Genomic DNA, 24,908 nt, shown 5'->3' on the forward strand with positions numbered 1-24,908 from the left:
GGCAAACTCATGGCAACATGATGTCAGACTGACCAGCTTTTGTAATTGGTCTGATTTCTTTGCTTATTTCTGTTCAGTGGCTAGAGCTGACAGAGGAGGTAGCAGTTCATTTTCACATTCACAACATAACACACAAACACATATGGACCTGACAGATTTCAAAAAATGCAAGGAAAAACGGTTTTGTGTGGCAGGGCACCTTCAACAGCAAATTAGTAAAATGCGTCTAGGCTCGTGCACAAATAACAATCTTACGGTGCAAATCCTCCATCATAATAGCAATGCGCCAAGGTCCAAACACGCCTGACTTTTAAAGTGAATGGGAGATGACACTCTGATTGGTTTATTGCATGTTACGCCCAAAATACACCTATGAATTAATGAAGACACTAAGGACAACCTTTTTGAACCCTGTGCCTGGTGCACACAGCCTTTTTCCCGCTGTCAAACTAGCAAAAGTGGATTAGTACACACCCTAAACGCACCTGCACCAGGCGCTTCACACCGTGCGCTTAGATAGTTAAAATAGGGCCCTTAGAGTTCCAGCGTGTTCCTGTGTCACAGGCTGAAAGGCTGAAAACCTGAGGGGCTCCACAGCAGGAAGATCATGTCTGTCAGAGGATGTCCACAGGCCAGCAAAATAAAAAAAACAGTTACTTTAATGTTCATTATTTAATATCTCTTAAAACGGAGAATAAAAGCAAATGACCTTAAGACTTGGGATCTCTTGTTTTGTAAGAGAATCTTGAGTCATATTTAATTTTTAAAAAGGAAGTGTAACCCGGAAATTCCACCGGGCGCAGATGCACCGGGTTCTGGTTTTGTCTCGTTGTCCGCCATGCAGCATTTTTTGCGGAGCAGAGAGTTGCTTCTGGGGCGCGCAGCGCAGCCTCGTCTTGTGGAATTTAAGTTACTTTTCTCACCAAAGAGTGACAAATATCGTTTGACTTTTCCCATTTTCCTCCTCCTTGTCCACGCGCCTTCAGAGCCACCAGCACAAAGTTTCTTGGAGAAAAGTTTGGGTCAAAGAGAGGAACCAGCTGACTGTCCACGCCTGCAGAGAGACGAGGTTTGGGTTAGAACTGAAGGGGGGAAAAAAGAAAAGAAAAAAAAAAGCGAACGAGAAACGCCACGAACTAACAGCAGTTGATGACAGTTTGTGTCACAGAACCCAGTGGCTCACCGTTCTCCTGCAGGTAGATCATCCGGTCCAGCAGCACCAGCGTCTCCACCACAGGAGCCAGCAGCAGGGCCAGGCTGAAGTACACCACCACCCTGCGCTGCTGCTTCAACATGGCCTCCACCCGCTGCGGGGCCAGAGGCAACCCGGGAGGCAGGCCGACCCGAGCCAGACCCAGACGGGCGTACCTGAGAGGGAACATCAGAATCATGTATCTGTCATCGTAAAACATTGTAAAACATTGTCACAATGAAATTTAAGTGCTACTCTTCTGGTGTCTAGAAGTTTACATTCATACGCACACGCCATACCCCCTTCCACAAACCATACCCTCATACACACATAATGGGACAGGTGCTTCTAGTGCATAGTAGTATACGGTCACACACTCTACTTCCTTTTTAAAAGATCACAGTACTGGAAAAGTGCAAATGCTGTGCAAAACAGGCAAGATAATCATTCAGCATGACGAAGTCCTATTTCTGTAATTGAATGTTTAGAGTTGTGATGGCTGTGGAGAAAAAGCTGTCTCGGAACCAGGATGTGCGGGCTCTGACAAACCTGTAACGCCTTCCTGAGGGGATTTTTTTATTTTTTCAGGTTGTACATGGTTGTAGACAGAGGAGCAAATTGTGGTCTTCATTTAAAACAGCTGCGCTCATTTGAACCAGGCTTATGTAAGAGTCTTTATTCCTAATGAGTCCTGTTATAATCCTCCAGGGCGTAGTTTTTCCCATTTCCATTGAAATGAAAGCACATTTATAAAAAAAAAAAAAAAAAAAAAAAAAGAAGAAAAAAAAGTATCTGTTCTGAGTAACTTTAGTGAACCTACTGCTACTGCAACCTTTGTATTTCCAGTTAGCTGTGTTCAACAGTTGTCTAGTCCACGGGGTCCCAAACTCTTCCTGTTTGATTACAATAAATTATTATTATTATTATTATTATTATTATTATTATTATTATTATTATTATTATTATTAGTAGTAGTAGTAGTAGTAGTAGTAGTAGTAGTAGTCCATATCCATGACATTCCACTTCTCCCAGCCTGGAATGCTGTGTGGACTAGCCAGATCTTCAAAGGTCTGGCAATGCAAGACTATAGTAGTAGTAGTAGTAGTAGTAGTTGTTTTAGTTAGTAGTAGAAGTACTTTTTTTGCCAGTTCAGACTGCTGCGACTTTTCCTGCGATGAACAAATGTGTCTCTTTGTGAATCTTTGGTCTGAAGTGGGCTTTACACAAGAAAAACAATCATTATGATTTGTTTGGGTTTTGCATTTTTAGACAGAACAGTTCTACATTATGTTTTAACATTCAACCTGTTGGACTTGTACATAGGGTTGGGTATCGTTTGGATTTTTACGATTCCAAACCGGTACTTTTAAAACGATTCCGATTCCTAAACCGATTCTTGAAAAACTGAAAAATTACATCAAAGAAAGGTTGTTTTTTTTTTATTTAAAATTATTTAAATTGAACAATATATTAACGTTTTAAAGTACTTAAATATATAATAAGTAAACCTAAGTCACTTAATCCTTGGCTGTGAAATACAGCCACACTTTCGACCGCTTTTCTTTAGGCATTTTAAATGCACTAAAAGCTAGCAAGCTAACGATAGACTACCAGAGCAAGTGTAATATGTTGACTAGCAATCACATGCAGTGAATGGTTAATATGCTTTTACGTCCGTTTGGTGAGCCCAGAGGGGAAAATATGGCATTTTAAAAGTAGCCTACATTTACGGTAGCTAGCTGACGGTAGACTACAGAGAAAGTGGGATATTTTTACGTCCGTGTCGGAACGACAGAGGGAAAATATTTCAGTCAACACATTAAGTGGAACCAAAATGAGGAACCGAAATTTGCGTTCTAATCCGGTCCGATTCCTACCGGTTGCGTACCCGGTGGAACCCGGTTTCGATACCAAGCCCTACTTGTACACTAGTGTAAACAGTGGAGGCTGCAGCGTTGACTCACTCTGTAAACGGTAGTAAGTGGGCTTTCTTTATGGTCTGGATTCCTGCCCTGCGTAGATCCGGCCTCGTTTCCCTGATGAAGGTCTCCAGCGTCGCCCGGTAACAGTGTGTCCTCAGCAGCTCGCTTTCCTCCCGAAGCCTCCGTGTATAGTCCTCAGCGGCGTGACACGCGCCCTCCCTCGCCTTATAGGACAGCTGGTGTCCCGGCAGCCCCCCCACCCAGGAGCTCATCGGGTAGCCGAACTCTGAGGGGAGCGCTTCCCGGCCGGGTGTCTGCGGAGCTGCGACCACTCCCGGAGGGGCGGGGTTTTCTTTGGTCGTGATTTTCATGTAGCAACACGCCACCGAGGTGATGCCGCGCACGTACGGGCAGCCGACAAAGTGGCGCAGGAGTGTGGCGCTGAGGTCGCCGCACGCGTGGAGACCCGTGAGGACAAAGTCTGGATGTCCACACGAGCAGCGTTTTTCTGCAGATGGCTCCTCTTCAGACTCGCTTTTGCTTAACTGGCGTTGCGATGGCGATTCAGAGTCCTGCGAGCGACTTTCCGAGTTCGTGCAAACGCAACATGACGGCGCCTGGACCACGTTAGAGGCCCCCTCAAGCTCACAGCCCCGCAGTCTCTTTTTGCTGGGTCCTGACGGAGTTGGGAGACCATCGTCGACACAATCTGAAACACTCAGCTGCTTGATGAAGGCCTCCCATGATGCCCTGGGGTTTACCCAACCGGCCACATGGCGGGGAGAGGACTGCGACACCGGGACCAGAGAGGAGCAGTTCTAGAAAGGAAGACAGATGTTTGTTACCTTAGGGACAGATTCCACGTTGAAAACGATGAAAGGGAAATAAATATGCAAAAACTCTCCTTTAACCTTCCTGTTGTCCTCGGGTCACATGTGACCCATTTTCTAAAAGTTTCTATATCATAAATTTGGGTTTCTATCAACCAAAATGTCTAAAAAAAAATAACGTCTATGATTTCATACGACGCTTTTTACAAGTAAAATAAATGATCAGTTCACTACTTTCTTTGAAAAAAAATATACTTTTTTTCTAGTACTTGAAAAAAAATTGCTAAAAGAACGTTGAAAAAAGTGAGACAAATTTTGGAAAAAGCTTAAAAAGTCGGGAAAAAAACAACAAAAACGATGGTAGTGTGTAATAAGTTCAGCAAAGCACCAACCTTTTTCTGCCTTTCCTTCTCCAAGGCCCACAGTAACTGTCCGTCAAACTTGGACGCCATAGCAACCAGGGTGTGATCAGCCTCGATAGCGGTCACAGACAGTCCGAGTCCAAAGGACAGGAAACGAGTCAGATGACCCTGTGGATGGGAAAAAACTCCATGTAATGTGTGATGATTTTATTGTTATTTGTGTGATGTGCACATACACCATCACAAGACGCACACCAACAGTGTAGTCTACGTGCAACATGACATCATGACTTCGCGTAAACATACACGCCACTTTCCTAAAGCCAAGTGGCGTGTTATCTGTACGCATTTTGAGCTATCCGCGTGTTTGTCTACGCTGTATACATCGGACGGCAGTCTGCAACGTCACAGCGTAAACAAACACGCCGCTTTCTAAAGCCACGTGGCGTTTTATCGCGAGGCTACGGTTGGGTTTAGGAAACGTCACACGCGGGTTGGGTTTAGGTAAACAACAAACGTGGAAAGGAAACACGCGGGACTCGAGGGAAACGTGACACGCGGGACACGATCCCCGGTCTCCTGGGTGAAGGTCATGTGTTTGACCCGTCCACCACCCCGACCAACCTCCCTACGCGGATTTTCGCCCTTTCATACTACTCGCTACGGCGTAAATTCACAAGCAATCGCAAGGTGATGTAAGTCAATGGAGGCCAAACGGCGTTGATAAACACACTAAAAAGCGAGTATGCGTCTTGATAAGATAAGAAAGTACTTTATTGTCTGTTACACAGGGTTCCAGAAAATTGTCTTTGACAAGGCTCCAGTTACGAAGAGACATTCATACAGACATTTAAAAAAAAAGACATGGGGTTAATTGAGGTATCAGCTGACTGTAGTGTTCATTTTGTGCTATTCAATATGGCTATTGCAGATGGGACGAAGGATTTCTTGTAGATGTTTTTTCGGGCCAATGGTACCCTGCCTGATGGTAACAGCAGGAAGGAGTGATGGAGGGGGTGAGAGGGGTCCTCTGTGATCAGGTTGGCTTTCCTGATAACACGCCAATAATGCATACGCCACTTCATGAGATCAGTCTGCTACGTGATACGCAGGTATACGCGGTATACCCACTAAGAAAGCTCCAGGATTTCCATATACCCACTTAAAAATGCGCAATGACATACAACAACATACTTTCCATTATATTTTTGACATAATTGTCATGTGTTTTCTTTGCATAGGCTAAATAAAGGTATTTCATCTGTGAATTGGTGCATTAAAGTGTATCAAAATGCAGGAAATGAAGTCTTTGACACTCAAAATTTCCCTGGTGGAGGACAACCAGGAATTACTTAAAAACACTATATTTGTGAGACACATGTAATTTGTTGAAAATTAAAAAAATATATATAGCATATTGTTAGCCTTACTTAACCAAGTGTTTTAATTGCTTAACACCTTTTGAAGATTTGCTGCTTTTACTTGACAATAAATTGCATATATTTTTTTTGTTTTGAAGTGTTAGCTGGACTAAACAAGCAATCTGATGACCCAATTGTGATGAGCATTTTTCATGGTTTTATGGCTGCGACTAACAATTATTTTCGTTGTTGATGAATCTGTCGATTACGTTCTCGATTAATCGATTAGTTGTTTGGTCTATAAAATGTCAGAAAATGGTAAAAAATGTGGATCAGTGTTTTTCAAAAAGCCCAATATGATGTCCTCAAATGTCTTGTTTTGTCCACAACTCAAAAATATTCAGTTTACTGTCACAGAGGAGAGAAGAAACTATAAAAATACTAGAGAAGACTTTTTTTTTTTTTTTATCACAAAAAAAAATTATCGATTAATTGATGAATCTTCGCAGTTCGAAACTTAACCATACCTTAATTATAGCTTATTTACCATAACCACAATCTCTCTCAGCACTGTATGTACAAATATAAATAGGTGTAATAGGAATAAAGTAATACCTGTCCAGAGCCCACATCCACCACACTGTTGCAGTCAGTCTGGTCACAAAGTTGTTTTACCAGCTGGGATTTAAAAACAGAAACACGTTAAAAACACTTAAAAGAAAAAATGTTTTTAAATGTCAACTTAAAGGAGAAATCTGGCGCAAAATGAACCTAGGGGTTAATAACACGTGTACAGAGTCGGCCGTTCTCTGTGATATGTTTTCATGCTAATCCAATGTGACCAGTTTTAGCGCAAACCGCTAATTAGCTTATAACGCTAGTAGTCGGGGCATGCGTAAAGTAAAAGGAAATCGCTATGTCTATACCACCAACAAGGCTCAAAATACCACCACACTTTCACTGTAGCATAATGAGGATCCCTACATGTTAACCAAAGCATTGAGAACTTTGTAAGTGTACAGACAGTTTATTAAAAAGATAGTTTAGAAAGACAGTACCGTTCACGTATACAGGCGTGTGCCATCTTGGGAAAATAGTCTTGACCAGTCAAACCACGAACTAGGTGCTTGAGCTAGGTTACTGGTTGCACGAATGTGTTATTAACCCCTAGGTTCATTTTGTGCCGGATTTGTCCTTTAAAAAGCAGGGACATGGTAGCAAATATTAAACCCTGTACCGAGCCCAGCTTGCGGATCTCGTGCTGTTTCTTGGGTTTGACGTGTTTCCTGAATATGTGTCCCAGCAGGGCGCTCTGACTTTGGTTGTGCAGGAACTCCTCAGGCTTCTCCGAGCCGGCCGCCGTGCCTCGCCCCCGCCTGCACTCTCTGGGAAACGCCAGAGCGTGAGCTGTGGCACGGAACGCCAAGAGCGACAGAGGCCACACCGAAGGGTATCTGTAATGACAAACGCTCTACGGTCATCATTTTGATCACGAGGCCGGCAGTGCTTCAACAGAAACTAATCAGCCTGTTAGAGAAGACCACATCTACATGCCTTCAGAATCATTGGTTCAGAACTAATTATTATTTTATTCTATTTTTTTCACTCAATAGGATTTAAACTGCAGTCTGAGACCCCTCATAAGTCTACTCTAGACAAGTAATATTCCTAATTTTCTGCCAGACTTCAACAAACTACTGTTACCTGATAAGATGATGAGCAGAAAGCCAACACCTCGGCTTTGAAACAACCTAAGGCTTGCTGAATCAGGGACTTCTTTTTAACCCTCCTGTTTGACCCATTTTCAAAAGGTTTCTGGATGGTTCTATACAACGCTCTTCACAAGTAGATTAAATGATCAGTTCAGAATTTTATTTTATTTCATAGCATTTGAAAAAAATGAAATAAAAAAAGTGGGAAAAAAGTGACAAAAATGTCCAAAAAAAGCACGGAAAATTAGTGAAAAAAGTGACAAAAAACTTGAAAAAGACGCTCAAACAGTTAAAAAAAGTTTTCATTTTAAATGTTGAACCAGAAAAATAAAAAGTTACATCGTCGACGGGAAGACAAAGGTTAAATAACTTTTTAAAACACATTTTTATAGACTTGTTTTTATGTGTTGTCGTCTTTTGTATCGTATTTTTACCCCATCGCCTCTTCATTTGAACCATTTTTCATTTCATTTATATATTTGTCGTTTAATGATGTGTATATATGTGTTGTTTGTTATTTGTATGTCCTTTTGTTTCTTCTGTCAAAGCACTGTCAAAAAATAATTGTTTTTAAAAGTGCTATACAAATAGTTATTATTATAGTAAAGCATTGGTATTATTTAGTAACCCTTTGCTCTTCTGTGTTTTTGTTGTGTGTTTTTTTTTTGCTTTTACTTTTTTCACCCATGTTCCTTGGAGTAAAGACTTGTAAAGGCGCTGACACACCAAATCGATTATCAGCCGTCGGATAGTCTGGCGAGGTCGGTGACTCGAGTCTGTTCGGTGTGTTCCGTGCCGTCGTCAGTCGGAAGGAGCCGTCGGCTTTAATTTGAGCTGACTTGACTTGTTGAATCGGCCAGTGGGCAGTCGGACTCAATGACCAATCTGATTGGTGGAGGGCTAACCCGGAAATGATGAGCGGGATGAGCGGGACGAATGGCTCTCAAAATCTGACGAAAGTCTTTTAAACTGACCTTTGTTGATGTGAAATGAAGACAGATTCAGCAACTCCACGGCCTATTTCTTGCTTAAAATGTTTTCAGAAACACGTTTCGGTCAACTATTTTCATAAAATACAAGATCGTATTCCGACGTATTTGGGCGACAATACAGATTAGCGCCGCCTGCTGTTATGGAGACGCATAACGTCTCGCGCACGCGCAGAACGTAGACTCAAGTCGCCGTCGCTTCGGTGTGTTCCGAGACACTTTTTTGACCAACTCGGGGAGGCAGTCAGTCCGACTGCCTTTTCTGCTGACGGTCGGCCATCGGGTTGGTGTGTCAGAGTCTTAGAGGGTCTGGTTACAATTAGAGATGTTCCGATACCAGTATCGGCTGCGATACTGCCTAAAATGCTGGTATCAGGAAGTACTGGAGTTTATGCACCGAGCCGATACCACGTAATAAAGCCCTAAAGACAATCTACATTAAAGTACTTTATTTATGTTCTTTTTCCGTTATAACTGACTGTAAAACTGGATAGTAAAAGAAAGTTCTGGGGCATTCATTGTTTGTATTTGGTTATGTTTCACAAAGAGTTTAACCTGAGCCAGACCGACAACAAAGATAGAAATCATATCACATCCATACAGGGAGAATAATATACAGCTGTTAAAACATAACAAAATATATGACACACTGGTATCGGATTGGTACTCGGTATCGGCCGATGCGCAAGTTCAGGTGTCGAAATCGGGAAGCAAAAAATGGTATGGGGCCATCTCTAGTTACAATCCTGTAGTACCTCTTGTCTCTGTGTGCAGCATCCAGTAACAGGTCTGCGATCTGTGGATACGACAGGTCGTGCAGCACAGGCTGCCAGGAGTTGGGTAAAGTGTGCCAGAGATCTTCAGTGAAGAACTCCTGCAGGGGAAATAACAAAGTGACAGTTATTAGAGAAACTACAAAGGGATGGGATATACAAATCCAGTTGTCTAATTGTGGATAAATAACTATTATTTCTTTACACTGGACAGCTGGAGGATCCTTTCCATAGAGCAGTTCTCAAATCAAGAGTATAAACATATAACATCCAGTGGTGGAAGAAGTATGTTCCCTGTCAGTGTTTTCCTATTTTATCTGATGTTTCTGGATTACAAACAACCTACTCTTTTTAATAAAAAGAAAAAATATTAATTGGGAATTTTCAAAATGAAGGTGCATCTTAAAGCTGACTATATGTATTGATATTTTCACTTTGCATTGATAATATTGGATAATTGAGGATCGAATCAATATATCGATCCAGATCGAAGTATCGGTACGCCCTATTTAACCCTTTATAGGGCACTCATTGAAATATTTGGAAATTCTAAATTGTAACCTCAGAAAGGTAATGGGGGATGGTACAGGACATTTAAAAAAAAAAATAAGTTATCAATATTTTTCATGTTTGCATTGCAAATCAAGGTCAATGAAGTTACCATATATGAGCACTTGCCCGTCTAGTCTAGGGTGAACAAAAATTACCCAGAGTGAATTTATTTTTATAAAAATTATGTGAAAAACACACACACAACCTGCAAATTTATTTAGAGACATCTCTGTCTTAGGTAGGTAGGTAGGCTACTGATACTGGCTTGACTGTTAGGGCTGACAGACACCCAACCCTATTGACTGTCATACAAGAAAAACTGTTAACATCATAACTAAACATGGTAAGTTGATTTAACTCACAAATTATTTGGTTGAATAGTCGTGTTAAAAATTTTAGATTGTTGTTATTTGCATAGCATTTCTAAAAATCAGAGTTGGCCTAATATTGACTTAAAAGCACATACTTTTTGCAGCTGTCTGCTCGGCTTTTATGGGGAGAGGGATACCGTTGTTGTTCCTGTAAACCCTGCCAGAGATGATGATAGCTCAGAGGAAGAAGACAACGATGTGGCAGATCCTGACTTCCTTCCACGCACCCACAACCTGGACATTGATGGCCCTTCTGCCAAAAGGAAGTGCATGGGGCCTGCAGTGGAGGTGCTTGTAGATGAGCACCTGGGCGAAAATGATGACAATCAAGAGCTGGCACCAACAGCAAAGAGGCTCACCAACAAAAGGGAGCCAGAACCCCAGGAACCCTCTAGAAGAAGGTTGACCTGGACAACCCACCCCTGCCTGAATACCAGCACATTCCCCCTGACTTCATCCAAAGTCCATTTGATTATTTCAGCACGTACTTCAGTCGTGAAGTAATCTCGCACTTAACATATCAAACCAACTTATATGCAACCCAGATGAACATCAACACCACCTTTGCCACCAGTGATGATGAAATTATGAACTTTGTGGCTCATAATTTCTAACTCAGTGGTGGCAAAGGGCTGTTGATGTTCATCTGGGTTGGTTTGATATGTTATGTGCGAGATTACTTATTACGACTGAAGTACCTGCTGAAATAATCAAATGGGCTTTGCATGAAGTCAGGGGGAATGTGCTGGTATTCAGGCAGGGGTGGGTTGTCCAAATCAACCTTCTTCTAGAGGGTTCCTGGGGTTCTGGCTCCCTTTTGTTGGTGAGCCTTTTTGCTGTTGGTGCCAGCTCTTGATTGTCATCATTTTCACCCAGGTCCTCATCTGCAAGCACCTCCACTGCAGGCCCCATGCACTTCCTTTTGGCAGAAGGGCCATCAATATCCAGGTTGTGGGTGCGTGGAAGGAAGTCGGGATCTGCCACATTGTTGTCTTCTTCCTCTGAGCTATCATCATCACTGGCAGGGTTTACAGGAACAACAACGGTATCCCTCTCCCCATAAAAGAGTGGAGCAGACAGCTGCAAAAGGAATATGCTTTTAAGTCAATATTAAGCCAAAGGAAAACAGTAACAGTGTAATTTAGATCTACTGGAAAGAAAAAAAAAAAAAAAAAAAAAAAAGAGTATTGACATAGAAAATATAAAAACAGAAAAATCAATTATAATTACTGGTAGCCCACTTATATTTACTCATAGTTGTGTTTTATCACAAACCAATATTGAGTAATTAAAATGAATTCACACAGTACTAGGCCTCACGCTAAAAATAAGCACCTATGTATGCCATTTAACTATAATAAAAAACATACATTCATAGACATATGTCTAAAAATGGACACTTGTGCCACTCATGCTAGTCTTAGGTGAACGGGGCATATGATCAAATATGGTGCATTTAGATTTCAGCCCAACATTAAGCTAATTTTTAGAAATGCTGTGCAAATAACAACAATCTCAATCTTTAACACAACTATTCAACCAAATAATTTGTGAGTTACATCAACTTACCATGTTTAGTTATGATGTTATTACCATAGCTGTGGGAGAAGCCAGGTTCAAAAAAGCGATATTTATGATTTCTGCAAGATGGCTGTGTTTGAGGTGCTCCAGGCATTGACATATATATATAATGGACCAATAGACCCCGTTGCTCTGGACGGAGACCAGTGAAGGCTATTAGAAGCACTTTTCCGGTGATCTCTTGCTTTACTGCGCAGCTTCCGACTGACAGACAACGTGAGCAACGTGTCTGAAAGTTGTAAGTCTTCTGGTAGCTGTGCCAAGAGAAATCTCAATAATTTCCAATCTTACAGAGACGGAGAGTGTAGGTATATGTAACGAGATAACATAAGCACAGGCTAATTATTGCTAACTAACATGCTAGTTAACATTAGTAATTAAACCTAAACAGATAATGTGAGTCGAAACTGCCTGCAAGCTTCTCCTGTACTATACGGTAATTCCTCTACTGTGTGACAGTAAGTCACTTGGTTATGACACAATCGTTAGCATATTTTTATAAAAGCGTCTTCTACGGAGCCATAACGTGAGGTACAAGGTAATGGAGCCTTTTATACATTGTCGTGTTTCTTTATAAATAAACAATGGATAAATAGAGTCTTCAAACAATTCAGATGTAAAGTTATTCGCAGTCAAGTGACGTAAAAAAAAAATGGCGGTCAGTCAGTGTAATGCTAACAGGAGGTGATCGCTTCGTAGCAACAAAATGGCGCCATCGGAGGTTCGCGTTCTGAAGCGAAGCTTACCCCCTTGGCTCCAGGCCACTGCTGATTGTTCAGATGCCATGATGTCAATATCTGTCAGATAGCTTGATCTCCCCTGATTGGCTGAGAGAAAACCACATGACTCCAGAACTCCAAATGGAGGCAGGGGGAGGGCATTTTGAGTGTGTGCAGAAGTGACTAAATATGGTTACTTGCCCCATAAAGGGGTATGCAGGGATGCATCATATTCTATATGAACATGATATGTTTGTGGCGTTACTGTCCTGTGAGAACCACAAAAAAACCCTGCTCAGTTTTTAGCAATATATATATTAGGGCTGGGCAATATATCGATATTATATCGATATCGTGATATTAGACTAGATATCGTGATATGACATAAGTGTTGTCTTTTCCTGGTTTAAAAGCTGCATTACAGTAAAGTGATGTACCTTTCTTAACTTACCAGACTGTTCTAGCTGTTCTATTATTTACCTTTTTCCCCAATTAGACATTATGTTCACATTATTTAACTAAAATCTGAGAGTGAATTTATTTTGTTAAAGCACCAATTGTCAACCCTAGAATATCCCAACAATATCGATATTGAGGTATTTGGTCAAGAATATCGCGATATCTGATTTTCTCCCAATTGCCCAGCCCTAATACTCCTCTTTGTGCAAAACCTGAGTAAATGTACTATGTTACATTGCTCCACATCTCACAAAGATGCATATGGTGGACACTAAACGTAGCTACAAATGTACGAAATGATGTACCGTTGTGCACGATAACAATGTGTTGTCATGGAAAAGTAAGTTGCCATAGCAGCCTCATGTTTTTTTTTTTTTAAAGCATCTTTGTTTCAAAACACAGCAGTGATTGCCTTCTCTAATATATCTAGCTAGCTGGGTTAACCTGGAAAGGCTGCAAACTGTAAACAAGTCAGTCGTCGATACGTACAATGATATAGGAGTCGGATACGTGGCTGTACTGAGACAGGAAAGTGGTGAGTCTTTTCGCCAGGTCCCTCTGTTGTTGTGTAGAAAGGCTGGATGTAAACATCTCCCAAGACTTTGCTGCTAGCTAGCAGTTTCACTGACATAGAACTGGAGATGAGCTAATGGTAACATACGTTAGCTTGTAAACGCCAAGTTATTTTCCCAGTTAAAACCACGCAAGAGTGTCTAAAATACGTGCTAACTCGCACAGTAACGTAAATTATAGTCCCGTGCTTTTCATTTTTCAAATGTTTAATTGTAGTTAGCCAATAGCTATCGCTAGTTAGCCAGCTAGTTGCTTTCACATGCAGCTAGAGTGCGTTCATGTGCTTCACGTAAATTCCGTATCGGTAGGTCGGATCCGGTCAGATCCCGTACGTTACAATCGAAAATCGTAAAATCGACATTCAATCAATTACCACAAATTAAGAAGGTAGCGATATCGTCTTAAGCCAAAGGTTCTCCAAGCTGTCTCTGATTTAGTGGTTGTTTTAGGGATATGTTTTTGTTGACAAGCTGCGGCGAGTAAATGGCAGAAATTGTGTGTTTAATTTAATAATTCAGGTATGGATGCCCATTTCCGCCAATGTTGGTAAAACAGATCCTTTAAGTCATTATAATAGATAGTATCGCAATATAACGAGTTAAAACTTTTAAAGCGTCTACAACCAGCTAAGTTTTTCACAATTTCTGTCTGTCCCCGAAGGCAGCACGACCCGGATATTGATAGTTTGTTGCGAGCAGGAAGAAAGACTGAGGTCCACAGTGTGCAGCAGGTCTGGTTTTACATTTCACAAAGTTATTTTCAGAGATTTTCCAAATTGGGAATCAATCGATATCAACCTACTAACGTTCACAAACACGCTTAGCCGAATTTTCCGTTAAGAAACAGTCGTATCTAGCAACCGCTAACCACCGAATTAGTTAGCATAGTAACAGCTCAGATAGCGTTAGCGTGAACGAGCTAGCTAACGTTCGCTCGTCAACATCCGCGTTCGCTAATGTCAGAAACGAAACTCAACGTTAGATATATTTTTTTTATTTTTATTTTTTATTTATTTCCGAGCTAATTAAGACATTGGCAGCATGTTTGATTGTTTTGTACATACATAGTTTTGTGTCAGTAGCTTGTCAATCCTTTGTACAGGAGTGTTAAAGATGAAGCAAATGTAGGTTGTTTCACGTCAGGGGCGATTCTAGGATCCGAGCTTTAGGGAGGGCTCAGCCCCTAATGATGGTGCGTCCCCTTTGTCTTGTAATCGCGACTAGTAGCTCGAGTGTGACGTCACATGTGTCACACAATACTACAAGCCATTGTTGTCATATAGCAACCGAGCGTCTCTAGCCTGTCAGTCTCAGCTGCACAAGCTACAAAATAACTAATCAGGCGGTATTTAACTCCTAATAAGACTGTAGAGACATGTCTATAGGTAGCAGTATACAGCACTATGTTTAACTCCTAATAAGACTGTAGAGACATGCCTATAGGTAGCAGTATACAGCACTATGTTTAACTCCTAATAAGACTGTAGAGACATGTCTATAGGTAGCAGTATACAGCACTATGTTTAACTCCTAATAAGACTGTAGAGACATGCCTATAGGTAGCAGTATACAGCACTATGTTTAACTCCTAATAAGACTGTAGAGACATGTCTATAGGTAGCAGTATACAGCACTATGTTTAACTCCTAATAAGACTGTAGAGACATGCCTATAGGTAGCAGTATACAGCACTATGTTTAACTCCTAATAAGACTGTAGAGACATGTCTATAGGTAGCAGTATACAGCACTATGTGTACGACTCTTTCATTTGGTTACAACAACGACAAAAGTGCTTAAAATTGTAGAAAACCACAATTTTTACTACGTGTGATGCACGACGTAGCCATCTTTGAAAGTGAACTCGGGGTCCTCTGAGGTCAGACGACTTGACGAGTCGTATATATACGACCTCAGGGGCGTTCTTTTTGCAACTTCCGGTTCGTAACTCCGGAAAACGATTCGTAAATCGACTTCGGTGGACAAAATGAACGCACCATGAGCATGTGACACGGATACAGTGTGTCTTGCAAAAGTGTTAACCCCCCCCCTTGCTAAATCAGTAATTTCACTGGATAACAATGAATATAGGTATATATTATTTAGTTAAATATTGAACATATGAAAAAAAATACGAAAGTCCCTTTATGGTAGAGATGGCCCGATACCATTTCTTGCTTCCCGATACCAATTCTGATACCTGAACTTGCGTATCGCCCCATACCGAGTACCGATCCGATACCAGTCATATATTTTATTATGTGTACTACCTGTATACTACTATCCCTGTATGGATGTGATATTATTTCTATCTTTGTTGTCTGTATGGCTCAGGTTAAACTCTTTGTGAAGCATGAACATACACAAACAAAGAATGGCACAGAAATTTCTTTTACTATCCAGTTTGACAGTCACTTATAACGGAAAAAGAACATAAATAAACTGCTTTAACGTAGATTTTCTTTAGGGCTTTATTACGTGGTATCGGCTCGGTGCATAAACTCCAGTACTTACTGATACCAGCGTTTTAGGCAGTATCGCAGCCGATACTGGTATCGGTATCGGAACACCTCTACTTTATGGACTGCCAGAAGCGAATTAAATGATTATGAGGTGTAAACAAGAAATAAATAAAAAATAAAAATGTCCTTGACTGGGTTCCAGGTGCATAGCATTGGCGACAGCGACACAGGCTATTAAACCTGTTTCTTTGAACCTGTAATTGTTTGCCCTCTGTCTCTAACAGACAAGTTTGCAAACTCTCACTGAAGCACTAAAATTGATTTTTTTTTTATGATAAGAAAACATATTAATTTGTTTTTAATTATCATAAATTTTAGGGTGGTCTGAGATGAAATTTAGGGGGGCTAAAAATCGCCACTGTTTCATGTCACAATAAAGCTAATTAATTAGGTCAACCGTTAACGTTATAACCACACTTTTAACTTATGTCCACCTGTAGTAAAAAAAAAAAAAAAAATGTTGCCCTCATTGACCCCTTTCACACTTAAAACCATGGTCAGATAAGCAGCGGTGGAACAGGTATTCATGTCATTTACGGAAGCAAAAATACTCAACAAGTAAAAGTCCTACAATTAAAATTGTCCACATGTAAAAAATACAAAAGTATAAGCATTAAAATATTTTCACAGTACCAAAAGTAAAATTCTCATCATGCAGAATGGCCCATTTCAGAATAAAACATGACGTTACTGGATTATGATGAATCATGTATTCATGTGTTGATCACTTTAACGTTGCAGCCGGTAAAGCTGGAGCTAATTTTAATTACTTTATACATTAGGACTGGGCGATTTGAAGAAAATCAAATATCCTGTTTTTTTTTCATAAAATACCTCAAATATCGATATTGTAGGGTTGAAAATTGGTGCATTCACAAAATATTTACACAATGAGATTTGTACTCAATAATCATCAGTAATGTGGATATAATGATTAAGGGGGTAAAGGCAAATAATAGAACAGCTAGAACAGCCTTACAAACCAGGAAAAGACAACACTTACGATATTTAAAATCAAAGATGTTATGTAGTCTCATATTACGATATCGATATAATATCCATATGCTGCCCAGCCATACTTTATACACTGCTGGGTATCTTATCTTGTAATAAAACATCCTATTTCATTTGTTGAATTATATTTTGTGTTAATAATCTGAATCCGCAAAGCCACCAAAGCTAATAAATAAATGTAGTGTAGTAAAAAGTACAATATTCTCCTCTGAATTGTAGTGGAGTTAATGTATAAAGTAGCATAAAATGTAAAAACCCAAGTACCTTACAATTGTTCTTTAGTACAGTATATGTACTTAGTTACTTTCCACCACCACTGATGAGAAAACAAAAGTCAACATTTATGTAAATTCGATGCGTGCGTTCAAATGCCGCTCTTAAATTCTTGCTTTAGCTTGCAGGTAGGTGCACACACAGGTTATATAGCCGTTATACATTCAAGTCCTGCCAATCGAGACAAGGATTGATAAATGAGTGTTGTGTTTGTTTTGCAGGATGATACATTCTAACATGATACACACTGGACTACAAAGGGCGAAGACCTGTTGAGGAGATCTAGTGAAGCCGATCTAAACCATTGCTTTGAGCAAACGTTACTTTTGTCCTCTGCCGGGCTGCGACCACAACCATGTCGGACATTATGCTCAACGTGTCTGATGAGCCTGTGCAGAGCGGACCTCAGACAGAAAACCAAAGGAGGAACAACAACTGGTTTCGTAAAAAGATGCAGAGGGGCTTCCCGCAAGGCCGAAATAAATACAACCACAGAGTGGGACAGTTCAGACACGAGCCACCTCCTCCGCGCCAGAACGGAGCACCTGCAAAGCATCCCTCCGCTCCCACGCATGGCAAAAGTTTACCTCGCCCGAGCGGCACAGCCGGTGCTTCCCACTCTAGCTCCCAGCCTTCGACGTCGGCACACAGCCCGCCTTCCTCTGCTGCCTCTGTGGACAGCACGGGCAGCCACGAAAAGCCAAAGGAGCCTGGGACCGCACACCAGACAGCCACTGCCCATCGCCCCTCAGCCTCAAGCCTCCATAAACCCGCCGCCGCTCAGACGTCAACGGGGAACCCCACCAAGTTCCTCGCCATCGACTGCGAGATGGTGGGCACGGGACCAAAGGGGAGCATCAGCCAGCTCGCGCGCTGCAGTCTGGTGTCCTACGACGGAGACGTGGTTTACGATAAATTCATCAACCCCTCCGTGCCCGTCACCGACTACCGCACCCGGTGGAGCGGCATCCGGCGCAGCGACCTGGTCAACGCCATACCGTACGCTGAGGCCAGGAAGGAGGTGAGGAAATCGTTGCCACCGGGTCTCTGTTTGGTTACACAAATGTGTTTTTCCTCAGTTGCGTCTGTCGCCTCTTTGCACTTTCCCACTGCAGAAACGTATTGAAATGTAACGTAACGTGTAGCCCTTGTGAGCTTTTTTTCCCATTTATCAGTTTGAGTCATTTTTTATATAAAAATGGGCTTTTTGGGAAACACTAATCCACATTTTTCACCATTTTCTGACATTTTAGAGACCAAACAAGTTATCCATTAATTTAGAGAAATTATCGACAATGATTGAATCCTAAGTCGCTGCCCGACACGGTTTGCCAACCCAAGTCTGCCAAACTGGGTGCAAAGTTAAAGGTGCTCTAAGCGATGTGACGTGTTTTTTTTTACATTTTTACAAATTTTTTGTCGCCTACAGCAAACATCTCCTCACTATCTGCTAGCTGCCTGTCCCCTGAACACACTGTAAAAAACATCTCCTCACTATCTGCTAGCTGCCTGTCCCCTGAACACACTGTAAAAAACATCTCCTCACTATCTGCTAGCTGCCTGTCCCCTGAACACACTGTAAAAACATCTCCTCACTATCTGCTAGCTGCCTGTCCCCTGAACACACTGTAAAAACATCTCCTCACTATCTGCTAGCTGCCTGTCCCCTGAACACACACTGTAAAAACATCTCCTCACTATCTGCTAGCTGCCTGTCCCCTGAACACACTGTAAAAAACATCTCCTCACTATCTGCTAGCTGCCTGTCCCCTGAACACACTGTAAAAACATCTCCTCACTATCTGCTAGCTGCCTGTCCCCTGAACACACTGTAAAAAACATCTCCTCACTATCTGCTAGCTGCCTGTCCCCTGAACACACTGTAAAAAAAAAAAGTGCGGTCTCTGTAGACAGCCCAGGCTCCGAAAAAGGCATCAAAAACAAACGCCAACCTGCAACACTAAAAATAAGCGACAAGAAGGATTTGGGGGTGGGGGTTAGTGCCATGGGTGTATTAGTGCGCAGAAGGGAGAGGGGAGGGGGCGGGATGAGGAGTAGGAAGGGGCGAGCTTGTTTGACAATACTTCCAACGTCAACAAGAATTAACGTCACCCAACATTGCTTAGAGCACTTTTAACTGTTTGGTCCAGCGGCCACATGGCTAGTGAATGTTGACATTTTACCAGCCACTCAATAGATTATCATTGGTTTTCTTGGCAGTTGCCGCTTGCATATTTTTTATCAGCATTTTTCGGGTGAATTGTGCTAATTTTGTGCCCCTAGTGTGAAACTAGTGTGCAGTTTATTGTGTATAAACCCGATGATTTCCTGAGAGCGAATGTGTTCCCTCTGTTGGAAGATACTGAGGCTGCTCATGGGGAAGGTGGTGATCGGCCACGCCGTCCACAATGACTTCAAGGTCCTGGGTTACTCTCACCCCGGCGCCTTGACCCGAGACACGTCTCGCATCCCTCTGCTCAACGAGAAGGCCGGCTTTGCCATGCAAGAGTGTGCCTCGCTGAAGAGACTCACCAAGGCCATCTTCAACCGAGACATCCAGGTAGGAGGAGCTCTACGCTGGTCTTCAGCAGCTTCCGTACATACAGAGCTACCCTGGAGTTTTCAAACCACAACGGGGGTTAGCAATGTTTTCCAGATATTTCCGTTTTAAGGGATCAGAAACGCCTGCGTAGTGTGGACGCGGTGCGTTAATATAGCAAAAGATATATATATTTTTTTAACTAAAACGTAGTAGTGTAGATCTAGCCGAAGCCTGCAGTGTTGTGTGCTGCTAGCCTTGTCTGTACACATGGATGTTTCCTATTGATTAACTTGCCATCGTCCATTGTTACAAACTCAAAGTGTAGACTTGAAAGTGTCCAGTTTCAACTAGAAAAAAAAGTCACGTGATTTGGAGCACCCTTGTTCGACATAGGGGGAGAGAGTTGTGGAAATTGACTGCACTCAAGAAGTAGTATACTTCATGTTAAACATAAATATATACTGATTTGATTACAGCAAAGACAACATTGGCAGTATTGATGGCAAAATAGGCTACAGAATATTTCGTTCTGTATTGACAAACAAGGTGCAATATTTGAAAATCGCTAATTATTATTATTTATATTTATTTTATAAATTACATTTATATATCTGCATTTATGTCAAAACCTAGAGACTTTGAAAAATCAAAATGTCATTTATTAAATGTATTTGTGTCAAAATGACATATAAACATCTTTTCTTTTTCTATTTGGAAAACGCTGGAAACGCTTCCAACACGCTTGCGTGTTGCGTGAAAAAATGGGCGTTGGTTCTATTTTTAGCATCCACGCGTTTTCGGCACGGCTCGAGCTAGGGCTGTAGCGATACACTAATCTCACGATACGATACTCGATATTCAGCTCACGATACGATATATATCATGATATTCAGCAAACGATACAATTCGATATATTTTGATACACTTACATCATTTTCTGAAAGATTTAAAGGGGACCGAGTGATTTTGCTGACATCTTGTGAGACATCTTACACAATATATGTCTCTGACTGGACAGTGAGTCTACAGCAGGGATCATCAACTAGCCTGACAAGCCAGACCCACATCCAGATGTTGGGTCTGGGAACTCACTATTGACGGAGCTCGATCCGAGGGGCGGGATAAACGGTTGTCTTTCAAATTCCCTATGCACGTAATAGGATAGCGCTACAACCAGGCAGAGCAACGAAGAAGGTAGCGGAGCTAGTTGATAGATTAAACTTTTGCCGTATCCGGTCGGCAAAACTCCGAACACATCTTCCTATTTTAAGTATGATTTCTGTGCCGTTCTTCGTTCTTTTATCAAAGAAAAGCTGAACTTCAAGTCTTCCAGAAGTCCGCTGTTCCCAGCAGCAGCAGCCATAAGCCCCGCCCACCGACTCTGTACACGATGTGATTGGCCTGACCAAAATTTGGTCAACGGAGAGTGCCTAGACCCCCCCTGGCTGCCAAATAAATTTGCTGCCACTAGGGGGAGTCTAGATTTCTAGGCTAATCATCAACTACATTTTTTTCAGAATTGTTCTAAGCACTCTGGCGGCCGGACTTTCAAATAAAGAAAATAAAATGAATTTATACCTAATACGCCTATTCTTGTGCGAAATTTTCACTTTCTTACTGAATTAATGCTACTATTTTTTAACATAAAAAACATGGAAACTCCATAATGATAACTGGCTCTTTAACTAGAAAAAGATCTCAGACTAGGAGGCAGTTCACTGAGGAGTGATGGTTCAAGTCTGTGATTATGGAAACATTATTGTAGTATGCAGCATCCTGATTGGTGGGAAATACTTGCAGAAAGAAAGGCTGATGTCAGGTAAACATGTCACCGTCAAAGAGGCTGAAGCGAAAAGTTGACGTGGAAAAGCCAAAAGCCCAGCTTTAATGATGAATGGACTGATAAGCAGGCTATGCACTCGTCATGTATGCCTCATTTGCAATGAAACGATGTTGTTGCAAAATAATACAACCATCATCATCATCATCACTCGAACATAACGATCGCGTCATTCACGTGCATATTAAGTAGCTCCAGATTGTCCGCTCTAGCGGAGGGTTTAGTTTGTTCAGCCAGCAGTGAGGTTTACAAGAATTTGTCCAAATTTCCAGATTCCCGGCAACCTAAGATAAACAGTTAGACTAAACACCGACAGCTTTTGTTTTAGCTTGTTTGTAAAACTTTGCTATTTGCAGAGTAGAGCTGTGTTTGCGTAAAACAGCGCGGTGGACTGAGCAGATTGAAATATCGCTTTCTACATGTTTATGCCGGTCTACACAGGTGAGTGCATTGATAAGTATTGACTTTCTACTCACAAAGGTTTAATTGGAGCCTATTTACAGAAAAGAGACCAGCGTGAGTTCATCTGCCCCAGGGGCCGTCGGTAACTCTGTATCGTTCCCAGTCAGGTGCTGCGTGTTTTAACCTTTAAAACACACACACAGCTGAGCCGAGATGTGTGTGTGTTTTAACGCACACACATCTCGGCTCAGCCGTGTGTGTGGAGCTCGGGCATCACTGCACAGAATCCCGGCATGTGAATAGAGATGTAAATACAGGGGCTGGGTTTTTGCTCTAAACGCTTGAAATGATAAATAACAGAACGCATTTTTTCCTCTTTACATTTTGTGAATTCGTGATTATTCTGCGGGCCAGACTAAAAGCTTTGACGGCGGGCCGCCAGTTGACGTTGGCTGCTCTACAGCGACACTAGCGGCTGGCTGACCAAATCGCTCTTCCTGCAACGTGAACGGGGGTAAACACGGGGGATTTGAATGGGACTTATGTATCGATACTCGCGGCATAAAAATTGATACTTTCTTGGGGGAAAAAATATCGATTTATATCGCAGAATCGATAACATTGCTCAGCCTTAGCTCGAGCCATGCTTGTCATGCAGGCAGTGTGCAAGCTCTAACCTGTTACCATGGGAGCCAAAATAACAACGGACACGCCACACAGCCGACACGCTCGCGCCACCCAGCCAGTGTGCGGGAGCCCTTAGGTTTAAAGTTCTTTCCTGAAAAAAGTACTAAACAAGTGGCAGGAATCTACTTTGATCATGTATGAGTCAGTAGTCAATGACTCATCCACCACTGCAGCTTAAAGGAATCCTGTGAGCTGTGGGAATGTTTCAGCCAAAGTGTTTTTAAAAATAAAAATGTCTCCAAAGTAATGTCCCGCATCGTCGTCTTTTGTGTCTTCAGACTGGGAGGAAGGGCCACTCTTCTGTGGAGGACGCCAGAGCCACCATGGAGCTTTACAAAGTGGTGAAGGACGAGTGGGAGAGGAAGTTGGCATCCAAACCACAGGCTAGCCAGTGCCAGGTGTGAGGAGACAACGCGGAGGTAGACCAGAGTTTGGATCACCATCTCTGTGTGGCAGGATGCTGTTTTTTTTTACCTTTCATTAGGAGTTGAGTTGGAGGACAGTAGGAGGACAGTAGGAGTTGGCCCGTTGACACGCGAATGAAGATACCAGACCAAAACTGTACCTGTTTATTCAGTACACTGGAGAAGCTTTTACTAGCTGGATTAAAAAAACAACAACCACCAACCTGTAATATTATCATGGGAGAAGAATAGAATAACTGCTGGGTCAGACACTCTGCTTTGAACCTTTGGTTTCAGCAGTTCTTCCTCAGGGTTTGCATTGTGTTTAATGGTGCTCCTGCCACTAGGGGGCAGTCATGTATTCAGTCCAGCAACAGAAAGTACATCATTGAAACACTGTCAATGTTCCCCCTACACACACACACACACACACACACACACACACACACACAAAATAATGTCTTTTTTAAGTTTCCACAAGGTAAGTGTTTTTAATAGGATCTGCAGTTCAACATTCAACCCCCGATTAATGCTTACACCACTTCGGTGTACATTCATCTTCTCGCCATCTGAGCGTAGACGATAGAGACAATTTCAAGTCTGACCGAATTGCCGCTAAAAGAGCTCAAATGTCATTTAACATTTTTTTTTTTACAGTTTGAATCATCCTTAAGTGAAGATATGCGTACAAAATGCTGCTTTGATCAACCAGTGGTCTTCTTCAGGGAGGTTCAGGATTCTATTTAGAAATGCAGAAGTCATTAGTCCCGCATGTGGCTTTTACGGATAAGAAATGTTTATTACGTTTTATCACTTTGAGACATGTTTTAAAATGTGACTGTGGTTTTTTTTATGTTAATGTTTGAAAAAAAATGATAGAAAAAGTGCACAAATACATGTCTAGAAAAAAGGCACTGTTAAACAAAGTAGTTGGTAAGGTACATTTCCCCCCCAAAAAATATACTTTTATAAGCTCATACAGTACACAGGATATAGTATATTTGAGCAGGAGGCCTTAATTTTAAAGTAAATGTTGATGTAGTTACTGAATATTATCCTAGCAAAAATATTTGAACCACCTGATTTTCACGATAATTTAAAGTTACACACGGTAACCCCCCCCATCCTAACCTCTGTGTCCTCAGCGTTAGCTAGGTTCCTGATGTTCTTCATCACTGTCTTTATGAGACTTGTACTTGACACGGTGGCTGACCACTTGTTTACCTGAACTACCCCCCCCCACCTTATACTCTGTTGATGTAAGTCTGCAGTTTTGGAATATGGACGTGCTCACTTCCAGAGTTGCTACAGTTTCCTATGCAACGTCAGACAGAGTTCAGTTGTCTGCCGTAGATTCATCTCGGTGCTTATCTTCAATAAATCATTACCACAATCATTTTGAGGTATTTGAATATCTTTATTTTATTCTTTATTCAGCACACGCACAAAAAAAACGGTCCATAGCACAATACAAAGTGTGGTCTTCACAGACAATGAACACATACTAAATTTGCGATTCAGCATATTAGCTTGTGCATACATCATACAGTACTGTCTGTGAATGTCCCTATCGTCAGACAGATCATCAGTTATATAGTGCCCCAAGTATTTGACCTCATCACACAGTACCAGACAGAGAGAAAGCAGGAAATGACAGTTTATTGTCCTCCCTGCTTCTAGCAATCATAATATCACTCTTCTCAGAAATGTACTTAAAGTCAAAGTCTGAGCCATATTGGGAGCAGAGCCTTAGTAACTGTTGAAGGCCAGCAGCACTATATGAACAAATAATCACCAGATCATCTGTGTACATCGGGTGGTTGATAATGG

At 41.7% G+C, this 24,908-nt stretch overlaps 2 protein-coding genes across 4 annotated transcripts; one reads left to right on the plus strand and one right to left on the minus strand.

The window, feature by feature from the left end:
• Window positions 1-326: 326 nt before the first annotated feature.
• On the minus strand, window positions 327-13,888 carry mettl25b (methyltransferase like 25B). The gene is made up of 8 exons (XM_028581137.1): window positions 13,313-13,888; window positions 9,124-9,242; window positions 6,905-7,121; window positions 6,283-6,345; window positions 4,337-4,474; window positions 3,157-3,932; window positions 1,184-1,368; window positions 327-1,054 (listed from the first exon to the last, which is right to left on the minus strand). The coding sequence occupies exons 1-8, from the start codon at window positions 13,412-13,414 to the stop codon at window positions 906-908; spliced, it is 1,749 nt and encodes a 582-aa protein (XP_028436938.1). The 5' UTR covers window positions 13,415-13,888; the 3' UTR covers window positions 327-905.
• On the plus strand, window positions 13,089-24,474 carry isg20l2 (interferon stimulated exonuclease gene 20-like 2). Of its 3 annotated transcripts, none has more exons than XM_028581140.1 (4): window positions 13,089-13,163; window positions 17,425-18,224; window positions 19,563-19,763; window positions 22,953-24,474. In XM_028581140.1, the coding sequence occupies exons 2-4, from the start codon at window positions 17,559-17,561 to the stop codon at window positions 23,076-23,078; spliced, it is 993 nt and encodes a 330-aa protein (XP_028436941.1). In that variant the 5' UTR covers window positions 13,089-13,163; window positions 17,425-17,558; the 3' UTR covers window positions 23,079-24,474. The 3 variants fall into 3 exon arrangements, with proteins under 3 accessions (XP_028436941.1, XP_028436940.1, XP_028436939.1); XM_028581139.1 differs by lacking the exon at window positions 13,089-13,163 and adding an exon at window positions 13,190-13,358; XM_028581138.1 differs by lacking the exon at window positions 13,089-13,163 and adding an exon at window positions 14,045-14,126.
• Window positions 24,475-24,908: the final 434 nt, after the last annotated feature.

The sequence above is a fragment of the Perca flavescens genome, chromosome 6 (assembly GCF_004354835.1).
Source record: "Perca flavescens isolate YP-PL-M2 chromosome 6, PFLA_1.0, whole genome shotgun sequence".
In the NCBI taxonomy this organism is placed as follows: Eukaryota; Metazoa; Chordata; class Actinopteri; order Perciformes; family Percidae; genus Perca; species Perca flavescens.